The 24,717-nt window shown below is 46.7% G+C and overlaps 1 protein-coding gene and 1 long non-coding RNA gene across 9 annotated transcripts in view; one reads left to right on the top strand and one right to left on the bottom strand.

The window, feature by feature from the left end:
- Positions 1–14,580, top strand: part of LOC128917539 (uncharacterized) — a 105,443-nt gene extending 90,863 nt beyond the window's left edge. The window contains exons 4-6 of the long non-coding RNA XR_008469294.1: positions 8,409–8,524; positions 8,975–9,034; positions 11,635–14,580. This is a non-coding gene — a long non-coding RNA (uncharacterized LOC128917539). The remainder of the gene's footprint in view (positions 1–8,408; positions 8,525–8,974; positions 9,035–11,634) is intronic.
- Positions 14,581–24,285: 9,705 nt separating this feature from the next.
- The window catches only part of TNC (tenascin C), a 106,148-nt gene continuing 105,716 nt past the window's right edge, over positions 24,286–24,717 (bottom strand). For all 8 annotated transcript variants that reach the window (XM_054221014.1, XM_054221016.1, XM_054221018.1 and 5 more), the window contains one exon: positions 24,286–24,423. In XM_054221014.1, coding sequence (XP_054076989.1) covers positions 24,313–24,423 — 111 coding nt within the window. In that variant the 3' untranslated portion in view covers positions 24,286–24,312. The remainder of the gene's footprint in view (positions 24,424–24,717) is intronic.

Raw genomic sequence — 24,717 nt, 5'->3', positions numbered from 1 at the left:
GCAAAAAGCCAAAGTCACAACTAGCTTGAAATGCAGTACGTACATCACAGGAAGAGCAGGAATGTAGGGTGAAAGTATATTTATAATTCTGGCAAGCTGAAAAGCTTCACCTTTCTCAAAATAATAAAGCCCCATCAGTCGTCTTCTCAGGGGAGAAACTGTGAAGTAGTTTATTTTTTCCATCCCTAGAGTGCGTGGAAGGAAAGAGCTTGCAAAATTCCCGCTGCTGCGCATGTGATAGAGTTAGCTGCCTTAGGTAGGTACCAGAGCTACCTTAGGTCACCTCACAGTCTGAGATGGTTTATCTTCAAAGCACCTATTTAAGGTGGGTCAGTGTTGATGTTTGTCCTCCATCTCCCCGTTAAAGAGAAGTGATGAAGCATCAGAAGCTGGAAGTGGCTCTGTACAGGGTCCATGGTTAAATGCAGCCATGCACTCAAGTCTGGGGACCCTCTTCAGGTGTTGGTGCCCACAAAGCTCCCTGAAGAGGTCCTCACGCCTTTACAGGGTCAATGTGACATGGCTCAGGAGAAAAACTGCAGACAAGGGCATCTTAGCTTAAGTGATCTGTCAAAATCCACACAAAGATCTATGGTAAAAGAAGGAAATAAACCCTATCTCCTCAGGGAGACAGGAGCTTTCTCTCCAGATGTGGACCTGGTAGAAATCCTAAGAACGAGGCAAGAATGATGTTTCGAAAAGCCTTAAATGATGAAGGTCATCTGGAGCTTTTTTTTCATAGCAATTAGCACAGGGTCAGCTTGAAACTACTGGTAGCTGTTGGTTACGAGCTTAGGCCTGGGACACCTGCAAGCAGTAGCTGCTTTCTGGTTTCCCAGAACTACAGTTAAAGACAAAATTGACCATCTGAAAAGCTGTAAGTTCCCTCCTTGGAGCAGCGTAGCGCTTGGCTGCTGTCAACATCTCTAAACAGAGCTGTTCAGATCCCAGCCCTATGCAATTTACAATTATGCTAATTAACAGTTGTGCTAATTTACAACTCTGGATGAGCATTTTTCTGCAGTTAATTTTCAGGGTTGCTTGGCTTCTCACAAGCTCTACTTATTGGCAAGGGGCAAGTTTTTTATAAATGTGTCGGATGAAATGCGTCTTGCCTCCCCGGGCCAATTCTGAAGACAGGCATCGGTGCTTTCTTGGTAAGTGATTCATCCTGGCTTAAAATAGTTGAGGTAGGCGTGGTGAATCAGTTTGGTAATATTTATGTCCCCAATCCATATCAGAGAGGGATTACAGAAACAGCCTAGGCAGCGTTTGGTCTAGATATCTTTCAGATAGCTGAAGGCAGGGAAAATGACTGGGGGCACTTCTGATTTAGGAGCATGAGCCTTGTTAGCAGGCGGAGAGCTGGAAAGTTAATCACTGTGATTCTTGTGAAAAATCACACCCGCCTTTTGACGTCACCCTTCCGAAGGTGGCAGACACCAAATAAGCATAATGCACCGTGTTCAGCAATGAAACGATAAAAGGGCATCATCCAGCAGGGGTGACCCAGGGAGCGAGAGCCATCTCCATCGGGCGAGTCCAGGGAGGAGCGGTAACATCAGGATAAGGAAATCAAGGCATCACTGTGTGACACAACAGCCACGACTGAGTGCGTGATCACCTCTGGAAAAACTGTCTGTTCGTTTGCGTAAGCCAGAGAAAATGTATATGTCACAGGAGAACAAAAAAGCAAAGGCAAAATATTCAGCCTTGAGCGACAGTCCTTCTTTGTCCCTACGAAGGTAAACACCAGGCAAAATACTGCATCTGCCAGTATTTTCACCTAGAACAATTGCTCTAAAAATATCCAAAGCTTTTTATCAAAGCTGTATTTCTTATCCACAAGAAGGACACATCCACCATTAATTCTGCTTTGTTTGCCCTCCGTGGAATTAAATTTGGTGTTTCTGTCTTTGATTCCAATCACAGCGTACGAAAGCTCGGTGCATTTCCATTGATATTCGTATCATTTCTACTTCAGCTTCCCTTGAATTAATGTAACCCAGGAACCTTAGCAATGTCAGTCTCAATTTATGCAGGCTTATGCTGAAAAATTTAATCTTGTCCTTTCTTGAATTCCAGCCCCCATCCCACCCCCGAATCCCTTTATTTCTTTCTTTGATGCCTTTATGCAAATGTCTTAGTAGTTCCTTGGGCACTCAACACACAGCAGGTTTTGCTAATGGAAAAGCAGGTTTTTCAGCCTACCCAGAAGACTTGGACACTGAGATGCCTGAAGGACAATCAAGAGACCCCGTGAACGTGAACCTCTGTACCAAACAGCAAGTGTTTTTCTGGCAATATTACTTCTCTGTACTTTTTCCCCAGACTTTTGCACACTCGAGGCCTGCCAGCAGACATGTGGATTTCTAGCTGATGAGAGCAAAGCAGAAGGCTCGGCCAGGCATTCAAAGGTCCTGCCTTGAAAACAGCAGCACTTGGGTACCTGTGTGTTCCCACAGCAGCTTGACAATTCACAGGTAGCCATAGAGTCATGGGGCCCACCACTCTGCAGCCATGGTTCGGTGAGTCGGCAGAGAACACCACGCGGAGCAACTCAAAGCAGTGCTAAACTCAGTTAGCAAACCTGACCTGCGGTTTCATGCAAACCCTTTTTCCGTCTTTTAGACTATATGGGTTCATGCCCCCTAAATTTCGCTCTCAGTTTCAGGTGTGAATGAATTCAAAATCTTTAGGTAAAATTCAGCTAGAAGAAACTACCTAGTTTGGACTAGTTTCAGTACAAACCTAAGCAAAACCACAGACTTGCTCATGGTTTCCAGACCAAACCATACATTTCACCTAGTTTTTTGGGGTTTCATTATGAAAGTTTCATGGAGTCTGAAAAAAAAATAAGCATGAAATTTAAGCACTTTGAATTGCTATCCATACGCTTTTGTCTACTGGGAATATAATGGTTGACAATGCAAGACTTTGCTATAAAATGCCTGGTTGCAAAGTGACAGTTCTCTGCACGGTGTGAACCCCCGGTTCGTTTTAAATTAAAGTAGATTGGTTTATTGGCCCTCTTTGGCTCCTGAGCTTTGGACTTGGTTTTGGCCCTTGTATTGGTCTTGTTAGTAGAGTTTCAGCCTTGAATGCCTACCTGGAAGACAAAAATCAAGGATTCTTTTTGTCATGGTGGGAAATCTATGGGTGGTGTAGGCTTGGCATACGTCTATGTCTTTTATATCTCAGAGTTTAAAGAGACTGGGAAAATACTAAGACTCTAGAGTTGTTCTTTCCAACTGATTAGCAGTTGCTTCTTCCAGTAGAGAATAAAACTTGGATCATTTCTAAATCAGGCCAGGGAAATCATCAAGCACTTGCTGCCTTGGGCTGCTGACACGCATGTGAGCGTGGTGCAGCAAGGACTGTGCATGTAAAAGATAGCTTCAGCCTTGAGTTCATGACAGTCAAACAGTAGGTAAATGAATATAGGAGCGAGATGAGGGATGGGTAATACTAGAGACATTATACTGTGGAAAATTTGCCTTGAAATATAATGCATTTTTAGTGATATATAAGCAAATGTGTGTATTTTTGATGGATACATTTCCGAAGCCCGTGTCTCACCTACTGAGCCAATTCTGTCATCCAGGATGCATCACTGCTAATTCTCTCACCGAATTCCTTAGAAATTACCTTATTGAGCACAACTGAACCAGGAAACTCGACTAGACGGGAAGATTTCATTTTAGAAGACAGCTAGCTTTCATTTCAGACTTCAAGTCATGACAGACCTGCCATTTCTTTCAAGGAGTCATGCCAATTTTTAAATAATTTCAGTCTCATGGATTTGCTTCTCTTTCCTATTGGATTGACAGAGTCAGACAGAAAGATAGAAAAGACTAAGCTTTGGGGTTTTCTTTCGCCTCTCCTGTCATTAACTCTTATTTCCACTAGTCAAAACTTTCCTTTTCTTAACTTAAATTCACATGGATCCAGGTTCAAATCTTCGTGCCTCAGTTTGATTAAATAAATAAACCTAATTGTTCAAATTTCTCTCATTAAAGGCATTCTCTAGACCCCAAATCATTTGCTCACTCCCGCCAAGTGTTTAGCAGGGGAAGTCTGTAACAGAGCATGTTCCTCAGAACGTTCAGGATGGGAAACTGCGAACTGCAGCTTCAAACAGTGCTTCGAATGAAAATAAACACAGCAAACAATTGAAAGTTAGAGGCACCCACTCAAATGTGTCAGGAGGATGGGGCCAGGCTCTTTTCAGTGGTGCCCGGGGACAGGACAAGAGGTAACGGGCACAAACTTGAGCATGGGAAGTTCCACCTCAACATGAGGAGGAACTTCTTTGCTGTGAGGGTGGCAGAGCCCTGGCACAGGCTGCCCAGAGAGGTGGGGGAGTCTCCATCTCTGGAGACATTCCAACCCCGCCTGGACGCGTTCCTGTGCCACCTGCTCTGGGTGACCCTGCTCTGGCCGGGGGTGGGACTGGGTGATCTCCAGAGGTCCCTGCCAACCCTATGATTCTAAGAAATTCTATGAAATTCTATGAAATGCAAAAATATCCTATTTTTTCTGTTAAAGGTAATTAGGCAGTTTCAGGTTGTGTCTTGACAAGATGTTTTGTTTTGCTTTGGTTTAGCTGTTTTCTAGAGGGGTTTGGCCCATGGGTAAAGCCCAGACTGAAAGGAAACCTGGTTTCAGGTCTGGGCTCTGCCACAGCCATCCTGCCGGACGGGCGCTGCGTCACTGGCCACGTCCCGCTGTCCCCAGTGGCTCCGTCAGAAAAGTGGCACGCTCAGCCGGGTGGGAGCTGCGCACAGATACGGCCGTGCCATCTGTCAGCATCCCTTGGAAGTGGAGGATCATTTTAGACGGGGTGGTAATGACTTTGCCTTGAGTTTCCTAGGCCCAAGGCCCAAGGGAAGCGGGTGGGAGGGGACCGAGCGACCGCTCTGCAAGGGAAGGCTGAACTTGCCTGCTTCTTTTGTGAATGCTTTGGGAAGAGACACATTTGAATGCAGCACTCAGCAGAAGGACCTGCTAATGCCTTTGGGCCTATTGCCGTACACCTAACTCCAACCTTTTCCACCCCAGAGCTCAAATCCTTTTTACAAGATCTACCTGATCTCTACCATTTGCCAAACAACAAAACTGAGGCAGAGGATGGAGAAGTCACTAACAGGGCAGAGACGCCCTGGGCCTTTCCAGAGCCTTTGCCAGGTGCAAAGATGGACAAGTGAGATCCATGGAGCTACAGCGGGTTTCGACCCTGACCTCAGTTTGCAGAAACACCATCACGGGCTGAGGAAAAGCTTCACGGGCACTTGTGGTTGTCCCTGCCATCCTGGCTGGGCCAGGGCAGTCTCTTCACGCAAAGCCGGGCAAGGCAAGGAATGAGGGAAGGAGTTTGGTGAAGATAATGAGAAAGAGGAGGTGGTGGTGTAGGTTGTGAGAGAAGATGAAACAGCTTTGACACAAGCAAAGGAAACTTCACATTTGGAATTTCAAAAACTCGACTCAACATTTCTGCCGTAGCAGATAAACATCTATCTGTTTTATTACTGGGAATCATCATTTTCTGTTTATAAATAGAAAAAGCATGTTACCTCATGTTATTTCCTCTGGGGTTTTTTGGGGCTAGATACATGTGGGTGGTAAACAGCTCGCAAAAGCAGTTGTTGTTATTATTAGTCAATATGAAGAACGGGAGGGCAGGGGCTGAGGCTGTGATGTACCAGGTACAGGTTAGCCACAAGCCAAATATAGGTCATTCACTCATCTGGGGTGAAGGGGGGACAGCACAGCCGAACCGCTAATCCGTGCCTGGGATCGGTGTTGGTTTGCGATACTATCTATATTCCTATAAGCATTTTTCTTGACAAAAAGACAACTTAGGCAGAGACACAAAGACCTCAAAGTCTAAAAACTAGCAACAAGACATAAAAGCATCGATAAGCCGCTAGACAGGGTTATCAGTGCACTTGTTTAAGAAAGCTTTTTCGTGTTGACAAAGCCTGGCTTGGGACGCGGCAACAGCTAGCAATGGAAACATGCGGTATTGGGCGCTGTACAAACATACTGCAAGGCGGGCTTGTGAGCCTGCCGTCTGAACAGGCGATACAAAGCCTGATAGAAGCGAAAGCACGGAGTGCCGGTTCTCTGGGCTTTAACGCGCCATCTTCCAGCCTGAAGTGCATGAAGTGCCCTTGCGTGCCTGGAGCATCCCTGGGGCTGGGCAGCAAAGCCCGTCAGTGCTGGTGCAGGAAGGGTGGTCCCGCGGGGAGCCGGTCTGGCTTTGAGGAGAGGGAAAGGGAGGACCAGCAGGAGCAGGGACTCTGGAGACGGGGCTCCTGGGGCACCCACAGGTGTTTCTGCGTGACCAGCTGGGCTCCAGGCATGGGGGAGAGTCTCAGCAAGTGACGGCTGGTAGGTATGCACTGGTAGGTTCACCAAACCCAAGGAAGCCTTAATCCTATGGGTGCTGTGGCATATTTGGGGCTTACTGTGGATGTATCTGGCCACGGCAGGCTTTACAGTGACCTTCAGGGCAACCTTATTTATCGGGGTAGCTCTAGCCTGAAGGAAGTGACCTGTGACAGTCAAACTGCAGCTCTGCGTCAGCTCCCGCACTGGGACTGTGGGTTCCTGAGCCCGAGTCCGAAATGGCCTGCCACTAGTTGGAAACGCTGCAGTGGATCCCACCCCACCCACCCACTCCCCCCCCGCACTCAAAAATGCTCGCTTGTTAAAAGCAAAACCTTTTTTTTCGGAAAGATGGCCATTCTGATAAAACTTTTCAGAAAATTAAAAAAAACAAAAAACCCTTACATTTTAATAAGCCTGAAAGATGTAAGTTCAGCATTTTTGGAATAGAGTGATTTCATTTTTCTATAAAAATGACGTTTTGTTTTGGAACATTTCATTTGATACTAATTTATTTATTCAATGTATTTATTCAGCTTGAAACTGTGGGAAAAATCAAGCCCTTTGATCTCCATTTGCTACACTTTGGTGGTGGAGAAAGGGACTTTTGCTTTGTGACACATTTCTAGGATATGTTTTTTCTGAATATAAGTTATTCTTAAACTGCAGCATTACAACCCAAACACAAGGGCTAGTTCCTGATCAAATATTTGCATGACCAGTGGTTTCGCAGTGATAGCAGACTCTCAGCGCTTTTACTCAGTAATTCAGGAAGACTTTGCTTACTGCCAGTCTAATGGAGTTCACACCACTTTGAAAACTGATGGGTTTGCTTTGCTCCCCGAAGAGCCACCTCAGTGCAATAGGGATTGGATGGTGGTGCACAAAGACATGGGAAGAGGGGCCAGGGACTGGCAGAGAGGTGGTGGGATACAGGAAGAGCTGGAGGAGAAGTAGGGAGCCGTAGCAATAGGTGAGGGGCTGGATGGCTGAACGATTAAGTCTGTGGGTCCACGGGAGTGGGGGGGATGTTCTTCATGAAAACAAGTCTGCCGTGACATGGCCTAGAGACGGGGCTCCCTAATTCTGCCACCACTAAATCTCACTTGGGAATGTTGTCAAATGCACTGGGCTTCCCTGGAAAAGGAAAGGAGTGCCGGGCCACCAAAAAAGTGTGATGACTATTTGCAATACAGCCACACATCAGAGATGAACTTCTGCACTATCAGTGACTCTATCAAAGCAACAAGAGACTGGGTGGCCTTGCTAGTGAGGGGGCAGCTTCTGCCCTTCTTGGGGCACTTGAGAGAGTGGCAGAGGGCTGGAGGTGGGGTGATGGGACAGCCATGAGGTGCCCAGGATGGGCATCAAGGTAGGGGTGTGGGGGCAAAGCAAGGATGAAGAGACTGAACATGGTCCAGAGTTGGACAGGACATTTACACATATGACTGGGGGACTGAAGAGGAACAGAGAATAAGAGGCGACTGGGGATAAAGGGGACAGTGGAGGCTGCGTGACCTGAGCTGACACCGGGGTGATGCGCAGGAGCTGGACGGCACAACCGGTGGTGAGTCACCATGTAGGCAGAGGATGTGGTGCATGGCTCGGAGGAGCGGGGAAGACCCAGCACCACGGCTGCTGTTCACCCCTCCACTTTGGAGAAGAGCGAGCAGCAGCGGGGGGAGACGGCCGAGGGCACGGCTTGGCCAGGCTTCACGGGACCTGGGCACGAGGAGCAGGTGCCCATCCTCATGGGCAACTGCCACTGGGGATGGAGACAGGCAGAGGTCGGGCAGCTCCTCCGGTGAGTACTCCAGCAGGGCAGCAGACAGGCACCGGTGACTGCGCTTTATTTCATACGGGAAATTGTTGGTTTGGGTACCATCTTTCTGATTAAAACCAGTGGTTGGGACGGCGGTTTTCCACGCCAAGGGGAATTTTCTATAGGCCACCTTTGAGACTTTTTATCTCTATTTTTTTTATAATGTTAAAATCTAACTGTGTAGCCTAACCTACAGCTGACTGTGCAGAGTAAAAGGAAGGGAAACCAGCCAGGTGGAAAACAAAATGACAGAGCACATGATGGACCTGCAAATCAAAGCACATCCCAATCATAAGGATACCCCAAAGTCTGGTAAGTTAAACCCTGGTTATTAGTTTGTGGAATGCAGTAGTTGAATGGCAATAAATCTGTTAGATTAATTGAAAGAAGGTAGAGGAGGAGGTTCAAGTTACCACAGAAGATAGTCCTAGACGGTTGCACAGCCCACAGCCGGCGCTTTCAACACTCCTACGGTGGAATCGGTTGTGATTGATAGCCATCTCTCTGAGCAAAGAACTGGCTTCCATGAAATGCGGTGGCCCTAAAGCTGGGAGAAAATGGTTCAATGAATCATCATTTCATTGGAAAAGGCACTTGCAGTTTGTCCAAGCCAGTTAAAGAATTTGAGTTGAATTTTGCTGAATGGTTGAGGCGAAACTGCAAGTGCTGAAACCTTTTGGAAGTGCTGAAACACTGGAATTAGACAAGATTAAACAGTGGTTTAGACAGATCTAAGATTAATTGCTTTTACACTTCTGACAGGTTTGGTTCCTGACAAAACATGAGCTCGGCGATGGAGACATTGTTAGCTGACTGATCAAGGTACCGATGCTCACCGTAATAACTGTAGATACGATCTCCCTCTCTGAGTAATTCAGACCACAGATTTGAGCAATCTTCTGCCATCCTCAATAAATCATTATTATTAAATGGCATGCACAAACCAGAATACCATAAACTGAATGAAAGGGTAGTAAAATACCTGCTAATAATTTCCTGAAAACTGCAAGTTAAAATTCCCTCCCTGGGACTCAGTTTTACAGGGTGCGTACCTATTACGTAAGTCGGTGAATTCAAACACTTATGACCTGGACCCTGCAGGAGAACAACAGCCCTTTTGGTATTAGTTGGATAAGGAGAGACCTGTAATTTTATTTTTATGCCAGGAACAGCAGCAGCAATAGGCACTAGAAAGGTGTGCTCCATACGTAAATAAACCACTCGAGCCGGCGGATGTAGATTGTCAAGAGCCACTTAACGAAACGTCAGATAGGTCACCACCCCGCTGTCTTTGGCCACTGCAATGACTCAGAGCACTGTATTGAGACAGCCCAGTGACCCATCTAGCCCGATACACCATCTGCAAGCACACTAATTAAGTACAAGATGCTTTGGGAGAGAGTATAAGCAATAGGCAAAATACAGTGGGCATTCACCTGTGTTGGCTAATTCCTATTTGAGTCCGGTTACACACTGTGACAATGAGGTCCATAATTTAATCATGCAGTGTATAAAGCAAATGTTCTTTTCATTTATTTTAAATGCTTTGAAGGGTTTGTTTTCCTGGGGTGCCCCTTAGGCTTGTTAGATGAAGAACTGAATTAATCTCTGGCTTGCTGCCTCCGTGCACTCACCATTTCATCGTGCTCCTTCGTACTTCCCCTCCTAGGGACGGCGTGAAGCCCAGAATCTGCTGCATCTTCAAACCCTCCCTGTACTGTCCCCTGTGCCCGGCCCCCTTCCAGACCTTCCAGCTCCCCATGGGGGGAGATAGCAGCCACAGCACCAAAAAGTGCCTTTTCCAGTACATGATAATGTTGCCCAAGCACTTGTTGGGAAAAAAAAAATAGCCAAGAGCATCAGCCCCATTGTGCCAGGCATCCCCTGTGATCAGACCTTGGTACAAGGTACAGGTAAATCCCAGCTGCAGCTCGCTGGGTGCAGGAGATGGATGTCGATGAGGAGCTTTCTCTTAACTAAAATGACCCCTAGGCCTGTGCTCCAGGTTTTACGGCACGCAGACTGAGCTGGGAGAGCACCGAGCCTTTGTATTTAGCAGCTGCTGGCTTTGGAGGATGTGAGAGAGTTACTTTCACCCAGCTTTAGACATCTGCGATGGGACTTACCTGCATATCGTGCTCTTTATTTTGCAATGGACACTTTTCAGAAGGAGTTTGCGTAGCTTATTTTATGTATCCATCTGCTTCATCATTCATGGCCTGGCAGGAGCCCTCTCCCCGCAGTGACGCAGCTGCCAACCGCTTTTGCTAAAAGGGCTCCATCTCCAAGACACTCGAATGTCTGGGCAAACAGAAGCCCCGGCTGTACAGGGGAGCAGCTGCCTGAAGTCTCAGACCATGGGGAAGAATAAGGAAAATCAAAATCAAGGTGTGCTTTTGCATACGAGCCCTTCAGGGCAGCCGGGGCTGAAAGGCTGTGACCCCCCCAGGAGCAGCCCCCGGCAGCCGCTAATGAAACCCCATGAGGCAGTGAGCGAAAGGAGTGGTGTGCCGGTGTTCTGGCTTAGAGGAAAAGGCGTTAAAAATGAGGATGGTGAAAGGGGAAGGCGTCACTGTGGGTTCCTGGGTGGAGGTGGCACAGGCAGCAGGCAGGAGTCCCTGCTTGTCCCCAGGGGGGGACCGGAGCTGCCAGCCCCATCCTCTGCCGGAGGAGCCAGGAGGGATGGAGCCTTCCCGGGGACTGGTCCCCACCCAGCAGGAAAGCGCTGAGCATCTCAGAGAGGTTTAGCCACGAGCAGGAAATCCCAAGCTGGTCAAAATTACGAAGAACAACTAAAAGCAATATTTACTTGTTAAAAGCGCTGAAGCAGGTTTTTAGGTGTGTTTTCCTTTCAGCTAATGCCAGGTCAGTTTTTCTTTTGATCTGTATTAGTCCCCCCCATCCCTATTGAGGCAGGCACAGTGAAAACACACTTCAGACTAGCTGACAGATAATGTGGTTTTGTATGGTTTCCTGAGAATCGGGGGACATTTCTTGTTTTGCAATTTTACAGAAACCCACAAGTATGCTGAAGTGCTTTAAAGCCCTAATAAACAGGTAGGTGGTGTGAAAGGTTAGCGAGGGGCGAAGAATTGTGGCACTGCCAGGGTCGGCTCCTCTGCCGGCCCCTCGCAGCAAACCTGCTTTGAAGTGACTTGTAGCTGCAGCGAGGACGCCGTGCCGAGGGATTTCGACATACCGATGAGGCGGATGGTTATGAAGCTGCAAGAAAAATGCGGTTAGTTTTACTAGCACCTGTGGCAAATTCCTCTCAGAGGTCCTCCCACAAGGCAGCGTGTGTTGTACAAGATGATGCAGAACGAACAGGAGGAGAGAGATGGTTGTGTCATATGTTCCCCTGGGGCTCACTATTTAAAAAAAAAAAAAAAGAGGTTGAGAGTTCTTTTTTTTTTCTTTCACAGGGGACATTCAGTGGAAACTATTACCGTGGCATCGCAGGAAGGAGCCGGGCAGCCTCCGTCTGCCTGCTGAGCTCATCCCGATCCCCGCGCCTTGAGGAGGAGAAGAGGGAGCCGAGGATGGGAGCAGGCGCTCGCGTGATCAAAGCAATGGGGATGGCAGTCGAGGGAGGAAGGGGATGATGCTTTTGGCGCTGGCCGTGACTTGCTGTATGTATTTAGTGCCTCTGTGCTTGGGTTTGTGACACAGGTAAAATGGAAATCCCCAGGAGCGAGGAGGTCTGTTGTGGGGGCTGCCGTCCCTTGGTGTGTTTGAGAGATTCTAACAGAAAGTGTTTTTGATGAGATTTCTCTATGAGAAGAAAAATTTAATGTAAGAAGATGGAAGATTATCCAAACATTTAAAGTACAGAATGGCAATAAGTAGCTCTTATTTTGCACTCTTCCCCATGCCCACGTGTCCCTGGAGAACACCTATTTTTGGCTACGCTTTTTTGCAGTTATACAGTATAAGGAAAGCTTTCTTCCGTAAGTGTTCACCTAAGAAGGAAGCAAGAAAGTTATAGAACCAATGACACTAGATGATTAATGAACCAAACCATCTCTCTTCCCCCAACCACAGCACCGCACAATGGGTTTTCACTTTCTCCCAATGGCCTTGAAAACATCCTCATCCTGAGGAGCAGACTGTTTCGAGCTGATGTTTCTGTACCTCGTTCTGCAGAAACGGACTGGAGCGCTCAGAAGGGAAGGCACTTCTGTACAATTTCGGATATACCTCTCTTGATAGGGGGGTAAGAAGCATTGAAACACTGTGATCTCTTACACTAGAACATAGGAAGCGTCTCTTGGAAGGACAGTGACATGAAAAATAATCTCATGACTCTTACAAAGACTAGCTGTGTAGCCTTCAACTTAGTAAATTAGAAATAACATCAGAGCCATCCGTTGCTGTACACCCAGCCAGAACCAGGGTAAGCACTGAAATAAGAGCTGCCAGATGTGAAAAATGGCCAGAAATTATCAGATATGGACAATAGCTCTAGGGCCCCTGTTTTTTGAAGTCCAACGTGATAAACTTTGTGCTAATTTGCTGAGTACCTTCAGACCCACTGGTAGTCAAAGGGAAGGTCCTGCAGCTAAGCCTTGCTGAAGAAAGAAGCCTTGAAATCTCTCACATTGGTTGAGTGGAAAGGAAGGCTCCCAAAGTCACAGGTGACGTCCAAAGAGTGGTCACATTGGCTGAAGTGAGAGGCCTTTCTGCCCGCCTTGGACGTACCTACACAGGTTGTAGGCTAAAGGCTGTCAGCAGCTTTAAACCATAAAAAAAGGAAATAGTCCACAAGGGAAATTTAAGACTATGGTGCCAAGACCGCACTAACGGCTGCTTGTGTACACATGTGGTTCAAAGGGATGGATGTTTGCAGTAACTCCAATAAAATAAACTGCGGTAATTTGAGGGGAGGAATTTTCCTTTCTGGTGAAGTTCATCTGGCAGCTTACCCACAACTGGGCAAACACCGCAGTGTCTTCGGGGCCACGGTGCCAACTCTCAGCGCTGCTAAGGTACAAAGCTTTTGTTAGAAGTGGATTTTTTTTTTTTGAAGAGCGTTTGTTTTCAGTGCTTTATTTTTTTCCAGGAAGAGACAGCTGAATCTGAGAACTGATGCACTCCAAACTCTTAAATGCTGGCACTGCTTATTAGCTGCTTGCTCAGTGGAGAATATTCTTCCTTATATAGGCCTTTCAGAAACTAGGTCAGAGGATTAACATGAGTACTGGTTGCTAAAAATCCTCTTTGACAGCCTGCCTTCCTTTATTATTTTCTCACTTTGCCCATTGCAGACACCGATGCCTGCCAGCTCCTCTATCGATTGCTCCTGGGGTGAGCTGCGATGGCCACAGAGGGTGGCTCCACTCCCTGCCACCGCTGCAGACCCCGCAGGCGCCTCGGCCGGTTGGCCTGCGCAGCGTGTTTGGCCCCTTGACATCAGTTGTCTTCCCAGGAAGGAGAGGTTGTTTTTCAGAGAAAGGTGGCAGCGCTGCACCAGCCTAAGCGTTCAGTTGATTTATCAGTGGAAAAACATCTGAACGCTGATGCCCTGGTGTGCTAAGGGATGGCGTACTCAGGACACGCTGCCTTCATTTTCCAAAGGTCCTTTTCCGAGAAGAGGGTAGCTGGGCTAAACGCCAGGTAGGGTCAGGTGCTGACACTGACACCTAAAAAGCTCCATCTTCTCCATTGGAGCTTCTAGGAAATACTGCATGGCAAATAACAAGGTATGATGAGGCCTTCTGTGAAATGTTTGCACTGAAACTCCATGGAATATTCTTGCTTCTTTTTTTTTTTTTCCTTCGTTAATTCTAAAGGATCACACACAATATGTTTGTGCTGATGGGACATTTCTTGCCATGCTGTTTACAGGAGATAGATAACGTCTTTCTGTGAGAGACATATATATATACACATATAAAAGATATACCCACACGTATTCACATATGCAGATCATCAGTAAAAGATTTAAAAACTATCATACACCCACTTGTCTGAAGTAGAGGTGATTTCCTAGCAGCAACAGCACACACTATTATCATATATTCATTTTATATACACTTTTAATCTGATTCCTAATCTGTATGCACCTGCATAAAATAAGATTCTCAGTGAGGGTTTTAAAATCTCGAGATGGCCACTTAGCACGGTGATCTTTGTTTCAGAAATGCTACGAACAACCCCAAAAAAATCTGCTGTACCTTCAGCACTTTGAAAATCTGACCACCTGGGAGGGAGCAAAGCCCGCACAGTAAGTTCTAACCGTGCAGCTTTCGGCTGAAAAATAAAGCAGCTGATGTTTCTTTGGCCAGAAATGTATGCAGAGCTCGGAGGGTTTTTTGCTACAGCAACATTAAACTCTCATCATGTGTTGTCATCTTTGCAGTTGGAATAAAAGTCGCTCGTCAGCCGTGTGTATCCTTTCTGCTCTTTCTTCTCCAGATCCGTGGTGTAGCCAAGTGTACACACAAGTTTTCCACTTTTTATTTGGGCGCTAGCTGTTCAGACAGCTGAGCGTGCCAATGGTTTGCTTTGTTGCCATGTTCTAACTCCAGCCAGCCCATCGGTTGCAGCTGCCTTTGGTTTTGTTGCCTTTGTGATAGAGCCGGAGGAATATCCTCATGTTTACGGCTTCCCGTTTAGATGAAAAGTTGGGCTCTTGTCTCTGAGGTGCCACGTGTCTCCATTTTTGCTGTACTGTAAAGTTCCCTGGGTACCCACAGAGGTAACACAGTCAGGTGGTGTTTAGTCAGGGTTCAGCTAAGATGAAGAAAAAGCCTTCTCTGGAACGCAGTGTGTTGCAAAGCCTCCCAGATCAATGCTTTATCGAGATGGGAAGCTTGATGAGAGTTGCCAAACTGTAGCGAGGAGAGAAGCTCTAAAGGCACAGATCGTTAAAATCCTTCCCAGGGAGAAGAAAACTTTCCAGTAAGGAGCATTAACCAAAGCTGGAAGTACACGCTTACTGTTCCTTTACTTTGATTTCATTCCCCACCTGCTCAAGCACACGAAGCAGCCCTGGTCTGGGATGAATCCCTCCCAGGACAGAGACACCTCTTTGGTTCTTCTGTTCTTTTCTTTTTTCTGTAATGTACTTTGAAGTGCATAAGTGAATGAACTGATTGCTACAGAAATCAGAGAACTCCTACTCATAAACGCACCGTAGCACGAAAGATAAACGTGGTTTTATCACACCCTAACGGAGGAGTGGAAGGGGGTATCCTTCAGAATGTTGGGAGCAGCGGTGATTTCTGCCTGCAGGTGGTGTGGGGCTGGTGGGACGCAGCAGCCACAGGCAGCTGCTGTCACCCCCCCTCCCCAGGGCCCATGCTGAGATCCTGCTGCCTTCTGAAACCTCGGTGGTTTCTGCTCCCTTTCTGAGCTGCAAGAAGAAATACCGAAATTTACGCTGAGCTGGTGGCACTTTGGGGTCTCTGTACTGGTGATGCTCAGCTGAACACCTCCCAGCCTTGCAATGATCATATTTATATATATGTGTGTGTGTGTGTGTGTGTTGTTCAGGTGTATACACACACACTGACACACACACACTCTCTCCCTGGCGCACACTGAATGCAGCCTCCTACAGATGGGTGTCTCTGGGCAAACGCATGTACAGACATGGAGAGTTTCTACGTACACATAGGTACACGCAGATAGGTATACGCGTATGTGCAGACACACACGCACACGCGTATCGCCTGTTGACGTACAGCTGACTCGCTGAAGGCTGAGACTGTTTGGCCGCTCACAGCAGTGCTTCCCCTGCACTTGGGGCATCGCTAAACTGCTGGAAGAAGGAGGGCTGGCAGAGGGTGCAGGACATTACCCCGGCCCCAGGAGCCGCTGGGGAGAGCCTTTGCCTCGGCACAAACCCACCCCGGCCCGCGCAAGGCAAACAGGAAAGAAAACAAGCTGCAGCAACTGCAGCCTGTAGCGCTGCGGGGAGGGGGTGGTGCAGAAATGACCAGGGTCGTGTCACCTGAAGTGACTTATTACATCCTCCAGCACATGGGATTTTACCAGGGGAGTTTCCTGCCTGAAGCCTTCCCTTGGTCTGCATGATGGCAGCTGTAAGGCACCGCAGCTAAAGGGCACCTGCAGCCACACAGACACAGACACGCTTCCGTCTGCGCTGGTACGTGTGTGTCGCACTCTCTACACAGAGCAATCCTTTTCCCCCATTCTCCTGCTACGGCGTGGAAGCATCACCTCATCAAAGAGCTGTTTTTCAGCCCCATAGGCAAGCGAGATGACAAGGGTTTGGGACGGGGGAGATGGTTTGGGGTGAAGCAGGGCTTAGAACTGAGATTTTGCTCAGGAGAACGGAAATTTCAGTGGCTGAGAGACCTTAACCCATTTCAGTGGGAAGAGATCACAGCGGCTGGAGCTACAAGGGCCTGGGAAGCCTTTTGGAAAGCAAAGATCAGGCTCGTCAGATGCAATCACAAACGTGAAATCAGGGTATGCTCCCCCTTAACCCCCCCCAGGTATCCATGTATCCAAGTATAACCATGGCTGGAATATATCCACACACAGGCCTCCAGAGGCCACTCCTTTGGGCTGATGGGAGACCACCAAAACACAGAGCTGCCACCCGTGCCATGCTCTGATGGACTTCTTATTAGGTGAGCACCTGCAATTAATTGGACTGATGTTGCAGCGCTGCAGCGGGTGTGTTATTTCCAGGTAGTCTGGTTACTATAAGGTAGAGGATGCACATAGCTTGTACTTAAAACATATAAAAAATGGCATCTTGGGTGTCTAAACTCCTTTTTGCTCTATTTTCTAGGGAAAAGTCAAACAGTTTTGGGTATGCGCATACTCAGAATATGATGGATTTTTTTATTCTTATTACTTCAGTGTATCTGTCTCAGCCAGTTAGACTTCTTGGGGCTGTCAAAATGGACTTGAAACATCTCTGGGGGGGCTACTTCAAAATTTCCTTTCCAAACCTTTTTCTAGGGAAAATGCCCTTTTTTTTTTTTTTTTTTTGTCTAAGTACCTTCTTTGCAAGCAGCTTGCTATTTGCATGGAAATCTAGAACATCTTGTTAATAAAAAAGTCCCAACTCTTTCTTAAGCTGAAACTTTTACAATTCGTTTGATAAAAAAGAGGAAATCATCTTTGAGAATCAATCTGGCTGGTTGTGCTTCACATAGCCAGGAATATTTTTTCTTCCACTTGGACAAGGAACGGTCTTTTTCACATTATTTTTCTTTGCCAGTCACAGAGGTAGAAGGACAAGGCACTAAGTAAAGTAAAAGTAAAGAGGCAGGGGAAGGGTGTGGAGGAAACCGGCACTTTCAGTCCTGAAAGTAGTTTCAGTTTAAGCAGTGGACAAAATTTCAGGTTGGCTGCTGTTTTTAACCCTTTCCGCACAACTATAAAGAAGGGGGATGCCGTAGGCAAAGGGAGCCACAAAAGTGGCAGTGAAAGGGATTATCTGCACTGAAACCATCCGTGTGTTGTTTTGTTCCCTCCTAATCTGTCGATCTGTCGATCTGTCTTGGTCTCTTTCTCTCTTTCCTCTTTGCAGCATATAATTTACAGTAAAAACACAGGAAGCTGAATGATTTCCTCTGAGGAAAGTACCTGACAAAGAGGTGAACGAGTGAAATCATCAGGCCCTTTGACTTCATCGCTACCGTGGATCCTCGACGGTTTCAGGCAGAGACGCTATCTTGCAACGAGACGCCTTTGAAGTGGTTTTGCCAGTGCGTGGCAGGCGAGCGGTACGCTTTTCCCTGTGGCAATCCAAGAACAGGGAGTCCTGAATTTGTGAATAACAGCAGCGATTAGTTACATCACATGTTGTACACCAAAAAAAACCCTCTTAACCACTAACACATCGTGACTAGGGGTGATTCTGCACGCAGGGGACGGGCTTTGGAGGCCCCTCTCCATGTCCAGAGGCTGGAAAGCGTGGGGCGGCCAGGCTGGCTCCTGGGAGCTGCGATGGGGGGAACTGGGTGGTGGGGGGGCAGTTTGCAAGCTCCCATCCGTCTGGCACAGCCACAGGTGCCCTTTCAAATCTGTCCCCTCTACTCCTCCCCGCGGTCTTCCAAGAAGCCGAGTTGGGGACGCAAAACATCAGCACTAAGGAACGTGACTCGGGGCTCCTACATGGCAAGACCCCTTTGAAAAGCTCAGCCCAAACTTTTGCAGTTTCAGAGGTCCTGAATAGGGACTTTTACCCTAAAAAAATCCCTTATGCTCAATGCCAGCTAAAAGGGCACAAGTGAGTAACTCTTCAGATATCATCTCACTGAGGCCATGAGTTCCCCACGCTTTAAAAGTGACTAAAACTGAAGTGGATTTTTCAGTGTTCATGCGTCTAAATGTAGGAGTAGAAGGGATAAAGGACAGACGGAGACTGTACACTTGGGTAGAGCATCAGCCTCTTTGTTTAGCTATAATGCAACAACTTCCTCTATCTTTCTTTTCCAACTCCTACTACCTCCAGAAAACCTTCCTTTAAATTACGGAGGTGTTGAAATGCTTGCATGTGGTTATATTTTCCTGCTCCATCCTCCACCCGGGATGTCATTTCCACTGCAAAGTGAAATAGGACTGATTCATTTTGCAGAAGGAGCACAGCTGAAACAAGCCCGGATGGAGACTCATTCTCAACCCTGTGGAAATTCCTCACCAAGGCTGCTAGTCAAGAGAAAACCTCTTCACTGTACAATCACGAGGGTTGTGTTGCTGCTCCTCAACTTCTTGGGCTGGAGCCAGGAAGAGCTTGCGAGCAGCTGAGGATGACCCAGAAAACCAGAGCTGTTCTTACACTTTGTATTCTTTTCATTTTTTTTTTTTTTTTTTCCTGAACCAGCTCCTTCTTCACCACAGAGAGGTCATGTTATTCTCTAGATTGAAGGTTTGATTAAAGTGTGTTTTTTTTACACCCAGGCTGCCAGCCTTCCAAGAACAAAGATGATATGTGCGGCTTTTGCTGTTATTTGCTCACAGTCTCATGGTGACAAACCACACCTTGTTTACCAAAACAAACCTATGCGGTAGCCACACAAAGCTGCTATGGCGCTACAGGCTGAGATTTCTTTACCTGCTGAGGCCGCCGGGGAAATACCCAAGAAAAAGGCATATGAACAAAGACTAGAGTCTGGAGAGTTTCTGGGCAGACTTTTTTCGAAGAAAATGATCAGGCAATCCTGAACAGGGGACATCCCCACCTGGAGCTCTAAAGCTGATGAAGGATTTGTGTCATTTTTTTTCATATTTTTTTTTTTTAATCTTACATAGTTTTTTCCCCCCTACTTCCCATAAAATACATTTTAGCATTTTGCCTGATCATTTTGCCAAGATCCTGTATTTGTAACATTATATATGAAGGTGTCTCATATCTGCTCATTCCTTCCAGTCTGCCTGTGGCTCCTGATGGACTGCGGAGAACCAGCAGCGACCAGCCAAAGCACCGTCACAGTGATCCCAGCTCTGTTCCAGAGGCCTGTGTCATCTCATCCACATCCCTGGAAGGCAGAAGTATGAGGCTGATGCCACCACTTTGCCATTTTCTGGGTGGAGGATCAAGCTGTGGCTTATTGATGACACCTAAACATCAGCTTTCCTTTCTACTATTCAAGGTCTGATGGAAAGTTCACTAGGCTAGCCACCAAAAACACTTAAAAGAAGAAGAGGAGAAAAAGAAGAGGAAAAAAGAAAAAGAAGAGGAAAAAGAAAGAGAAATAAAGAAAAAAAAAAAAGAAATCAAGAAAAAGGTCCCGCTCCTGTGGAGTTTAACAGTCCTCAGAGTTAATGTGGCAGCTGCGACAAAGTTTTTCAAGGCTGCTGTTTTGGATTCAGGCAGTGAAGCCTGAGACCAAATGAGAAGAGGGGACAACCACTGCCTCACTCTATACTCCGTTTCTAGCTTTACACACTCTAACCCCTGATTATGCCCAACCCCTTTTAAAGCAAAGCAAGTTAAACTTGTAATTTTGAATGAAGTGACGTTCCTTATACAGGCAAGATGGGAAATAGAAGTCGTCTTCTGTTACAGGTCACTGCAGTAGTTTGGGCTACTTAGTCACTAACGCAGGCTCAGGCAAGATGTCCTGGTTTTGTGGTTACATTTAGCCCAGCAATAGGTGAGATCAGTTCCCTTTAATTAATGAACCAAATGGAATAGCACCAGGAGAAGAGGTAAGGCAGCTGCACCCACAGATGGTGCAGCAGAGGAGGGTGCTCTCCTGGGGTCAAGGTGAGCTGGCATCAAGGTCTTCACCTTGTTCAGGCAAACGGAGGAATTCAAAGTATCTATCAATAACCCCCACGTCCCACTGGAGCGCTCTGGCCGTGCGGTCGGTGTGGCTGCACACTCATGCCTGCGTTCAGCAAAACCCCATCCTTTAGTAGTCCGAGTCCCACAGAAAGCCAGAGGATTTAATACGCTAAAAGCTGCCATCAGTTTAAGCCCCAGTCCCCAGAAATTACCTATCCAGCTGCCTTTTGCCCAGCTGGCTTGAGGCACCCGCCTCACCCAAACTTAAATAAGAAATCCAAGTCTGGGATGTTGCTAGGACTGCAGTATGGATACGGGTCCCTGCAGAGACTGCGCATTGACTGAAGGAGGGAGAACAGGTACAGGGCACTGGAAAAGATGCTTGGTCATCTACGTGTCTCAAGAGTACCCCTTATGGACACAGTCCTAACCCCATAAATCCCACTCACTTCCCCAGATATCTCCTTGAGTGCCTTTGAGACCTTGGGTCTTGCTGCGTAAATATTTTTGAAGCCCTTCCTCTCCTGCCCCCTTGAAGCTCCTAAACCACTTCATCACCTTAAGTATTAACATCAGCACTAAGGTGACTTACGGTTTCTTAAGTTGACAAACCAACCAGACAGCAATTTGGTGCACCCTTGGTAGGTTTATAAATAGAGTTCAAAACTGAGGATGTTTTTAAGCTATTCTCACAAGTTACAACCAGGAGAGGGGGGAGACAAAAGCCAGAAAGCGAATATCCCTTGCAATAGCCCGTGGTGGAGATGTTTGGTCCCGGGTCAAGCTTGTGTCAGCTCTGAAGGGTGTTTTGGCATGTGTTACTTCAAGGATTTGCCACTTTCTCTCCTGCAGTAGTAATCATGAAAAATACCAAGCAGGGCATCTGTCAGTGAGTAATTACAAGAAATATCATCTTTCTTCCATGCAGCGCGTTCGCATCATTTCTGGAGCGAGGTACAAACCTGCGCCCGTCTCCAGCCGCCCTGTTTGGATCTGCCAAGCTAAGCGACATCACAGCCAGACCCAGGCAGCTTTGGGATGTTGTCTAGAAATGAGGAAATAATTTCACAAACGGCAAGTCTTCCTCTGAATGTCTGCAAACAGACTGCAAGAGCTTTCAAGTCCCCAGTTACACAGATTTAGTGCCATTTCCTAATAACTTGAAAAGCATCTTGAGAGTGAAGCATGTTTCTTCATTACTGGATTTGCTCTCTTTTATACTGCCAATCATTTGCTCTGACAAACACCAAAGAAGGGCTATTAATTACAGAGGATTAATTTAATAAACTGCTGCAGCTCAGACCCTTGCCAGCACTCTGGAAGGTGAAAGGACACTTGTGTTCCCTGGGCAAAATAAACAATATTCACTGGTATAAATTCAACTTTTTTGGGGGGGGAAAAGAAAGAAATAAATTCAAAGTACGTGAAATAATATCCATGAAAAAAGTAAAGAGGAGTTCCTCTTTGACCTGTGCTTCTGCTGTGACCTAGCTCCTGCAAGCCAAAAATCAGATTTTCCTCACTCACAGGTGTCCTTGCAAAGTTCCCGCTGTGTGGCCACAGGGCAATGCTTTACTACGTGCCGTCGGTTTTCCTAACAAAGACCAGTGCTGCAGAGACACCAGCAACAGCGAGGAAGCTCGGAGTGCTGGACGTCACCCCATGAGAAGACGTCAGTGAGGAACGGCAGCGTCTGGACGGATGCTGGAAATCTGCAGGATTTCCAAGTGCTGCCAAACAGAGCAGGCACAAACCAAGACAGACGGACTCCGTGTGCCATCTGCCGGTAGCCAGGCTTAAAATGGATGAGGAGGGCGAACACGGCTGCCAGGAGATGCTGGTGTAGAAACTATATGAATAGAAGATCTCCAATGTTTTGCTAATTCTGCTAGGAACTTCTCCCGCTTCCGCACCCAGGCAGTGCCTGTTCCCAGCCGGGAATTCCTCTGCACCATTCCCATGTATTCTCTCAGTCTGTGGTCCTCAATTCTGCTTAACGATGAACAGCTGCTCGCTCTGTGAGGTGGGTCCGGGGAGATGCATTAAAATACCGCCAGAAATTGGACATTTCTGAAATGTAGTTGCTGAGACCGACCATTAGTAAAGCACAGCACACAGGCTTCGATGCTCCCGTCTGCAGCACCTTCTGCGTCTCCATACAGCAATCCCGGCTGCCCCGGGGCTCTCTCACAGCAAAGCTGGTCCCGGTGCCCACCCCAGCACAGGGGGTCCCCACCAGGCTCTCCCCTCTCGGGAGATGCCGAGGTCACAGTTGAGACCTTGAACAAGATGGTCCCGGGACATAACCATCCCCAAGGGCTGATGCTCAGCTAAAGCTCAGAAATGCAACAATCGAAGGATTGCAATTAAAAATAATAATATTAAAAGAAAAAAACAATTTGGAAGACAGGACCTAAAGGGGAGTGATTCTCTCCCTCCTTTTTTTCCTCCCTCCTGATTTTGAAGTCTTTTAGTGATATTTCCTATGCACGGACACTTTTTACACCCTGTGACTATATCAACAATATCTGACCTAACCTAACAGCTGGCACTTCACAGTAAGTCTTTCTGGCAGAGCTGAGCATCTCTGCTCTGACCGAAAGCGCCTTCTTTCCAGTGACCACGAAGGAGGAGGCAGAAACATTTGCTCTGTTTGAAAAGTGCAACTTCGAAGTAGGGCAGAGAGACTGGATTAAAACAAAAGATCTTTTATTGTCTTCGACCAAAGAGTATGATACAGAGGAACTACACAGAGGTTTCATTCATATAAAAAAAGAGCACCCTTTATTTACACAAATGTTCAAAGTCGCCAATAGTACCTAACAACAACTCTGTATTTTCTTTGTATTCTTTTGTTAGTTGTTCCCACCTAGATGGAGCAAGCATTGGTCAGTAACGCTTAGAAAAACATGTAAGAAGCTTTTGGGCAGGAAAAAAAAAGAAATATATTCTGTAATAAACCAAATCCTTATGGGCGTTCCACTGTAACAAACCCAGCAGAATACTTACAACCAATCACTGGCATAAGGAACAGTTTTCGGTACTGGCTCAGCAGCCTAATCATTCTCAGCCTTTCTTTTACTTCCCTGTCTGAGTAAATACACCCTGGACATGCACAAACTCAACATGTATGAAAAAAAGGTAAGAATTTATTTAAAAGTAATTGTGCTTTTATTTATAAAAAAAAAAAATTTACAATCAGACACTGTCCTGCTGTGTTTCCAAAAGCATGGTTCTCTTAAAAATGACAAAAATTTAGCTTATTATTATTATCATTATTATTATTACTTTGTCATTATATTAATAATATTAATCTTATGCTTAAGTTTAAAAACATACTGCTTTCCCCTTCCCATTCCCTCCTTCTCTGTGGTACTTGATATATATAAAAAAAGGCTTTCCAACAACCAAAGAATTTCAATTGTAACTAATAATAATAATAATGATAATTAATCGTACACATTTCTGTGTGTAAAATATGGCTGGTTCTAAAACAAACTACCAATGTACAAAACTGTTCTCCCTCCCCTACCCGGGGTCACCCAAGAGATAGTCAGACTGTGGAAGAACTTTATCCCAGAGGCTTTCTGAGAAAATAAAAATTAATAAAACAACATAGAACCCTTGAGATCGTTGTCTTTGGTGCGGAGGACATTACTGATGGGCAGCCGGAGCTGCTCTGCTGAAAATGCTGGGACACTTAAGGCTTGACGTTTGGATTGTTGCAGAAGCCTCTGTTGGGCCAAGGGTCACCAATGCTTTGGTACGACTACCAGCTCCTCACACCCCACCACCCCAGTGATGCCAGAGGATCCCCCCCACGCCCCCACTCTACATCCCACCCCCCCGTCACCCTGCCTGTAGCCCCTTCACCACCTCAGGGGCTTTACGCTCGCTTTCGTCTTCCTTCCAGATTTCGGAAGCTGGAGGGTCTCAGCTTCATCTCTGCAAACTGGATGGAATATTCATGGCCCTTCCAGTGGAACCAGTTAACACCCTGCAAAGACAAAGATGAAGTGTGGGAGGTCACACAGTCGCTTCTTCTCCTGTTGTCAGCCTTTACTGCTCTCGTTTCAGACTGCAGGCTGTTTTCTAACTTGGGAACAGAGGCACAACAAAGTAGAGGGGCTTTGGGAACCACATGGCTCTGGCCACTAGCATGCACAACCCCTACAAACCATGCTGTCCCCCAGAGCTGTCACTCTTTGCCAGGCTTTCATGGCAGGAAGGACATTTTGTTGAAAACTCTAACTGTTCCCTGCACACTTGGGATATTCCCTTGGAAAATCAT

The sequence above is a fragment of the Rissa tridactyla genome, chromosome 14 (genome assembly GCF_028500815.1).
Source record: "Rissa tridactyla isolate bRisTri1 chromosome 14, bRisTri1.patW.cur.20221130, whole genome shotgun sequence".
NCBI classification, from domain to species: domain Eukaryota; kingdom Metazoa; phylum Chordata; class Aves; order Charadriiformes; family Laridae; genus Rissa; species Rissa tridactyla.
This window is presented reverse-complemented; position numbering and strand designations above follow the sequence as displayed.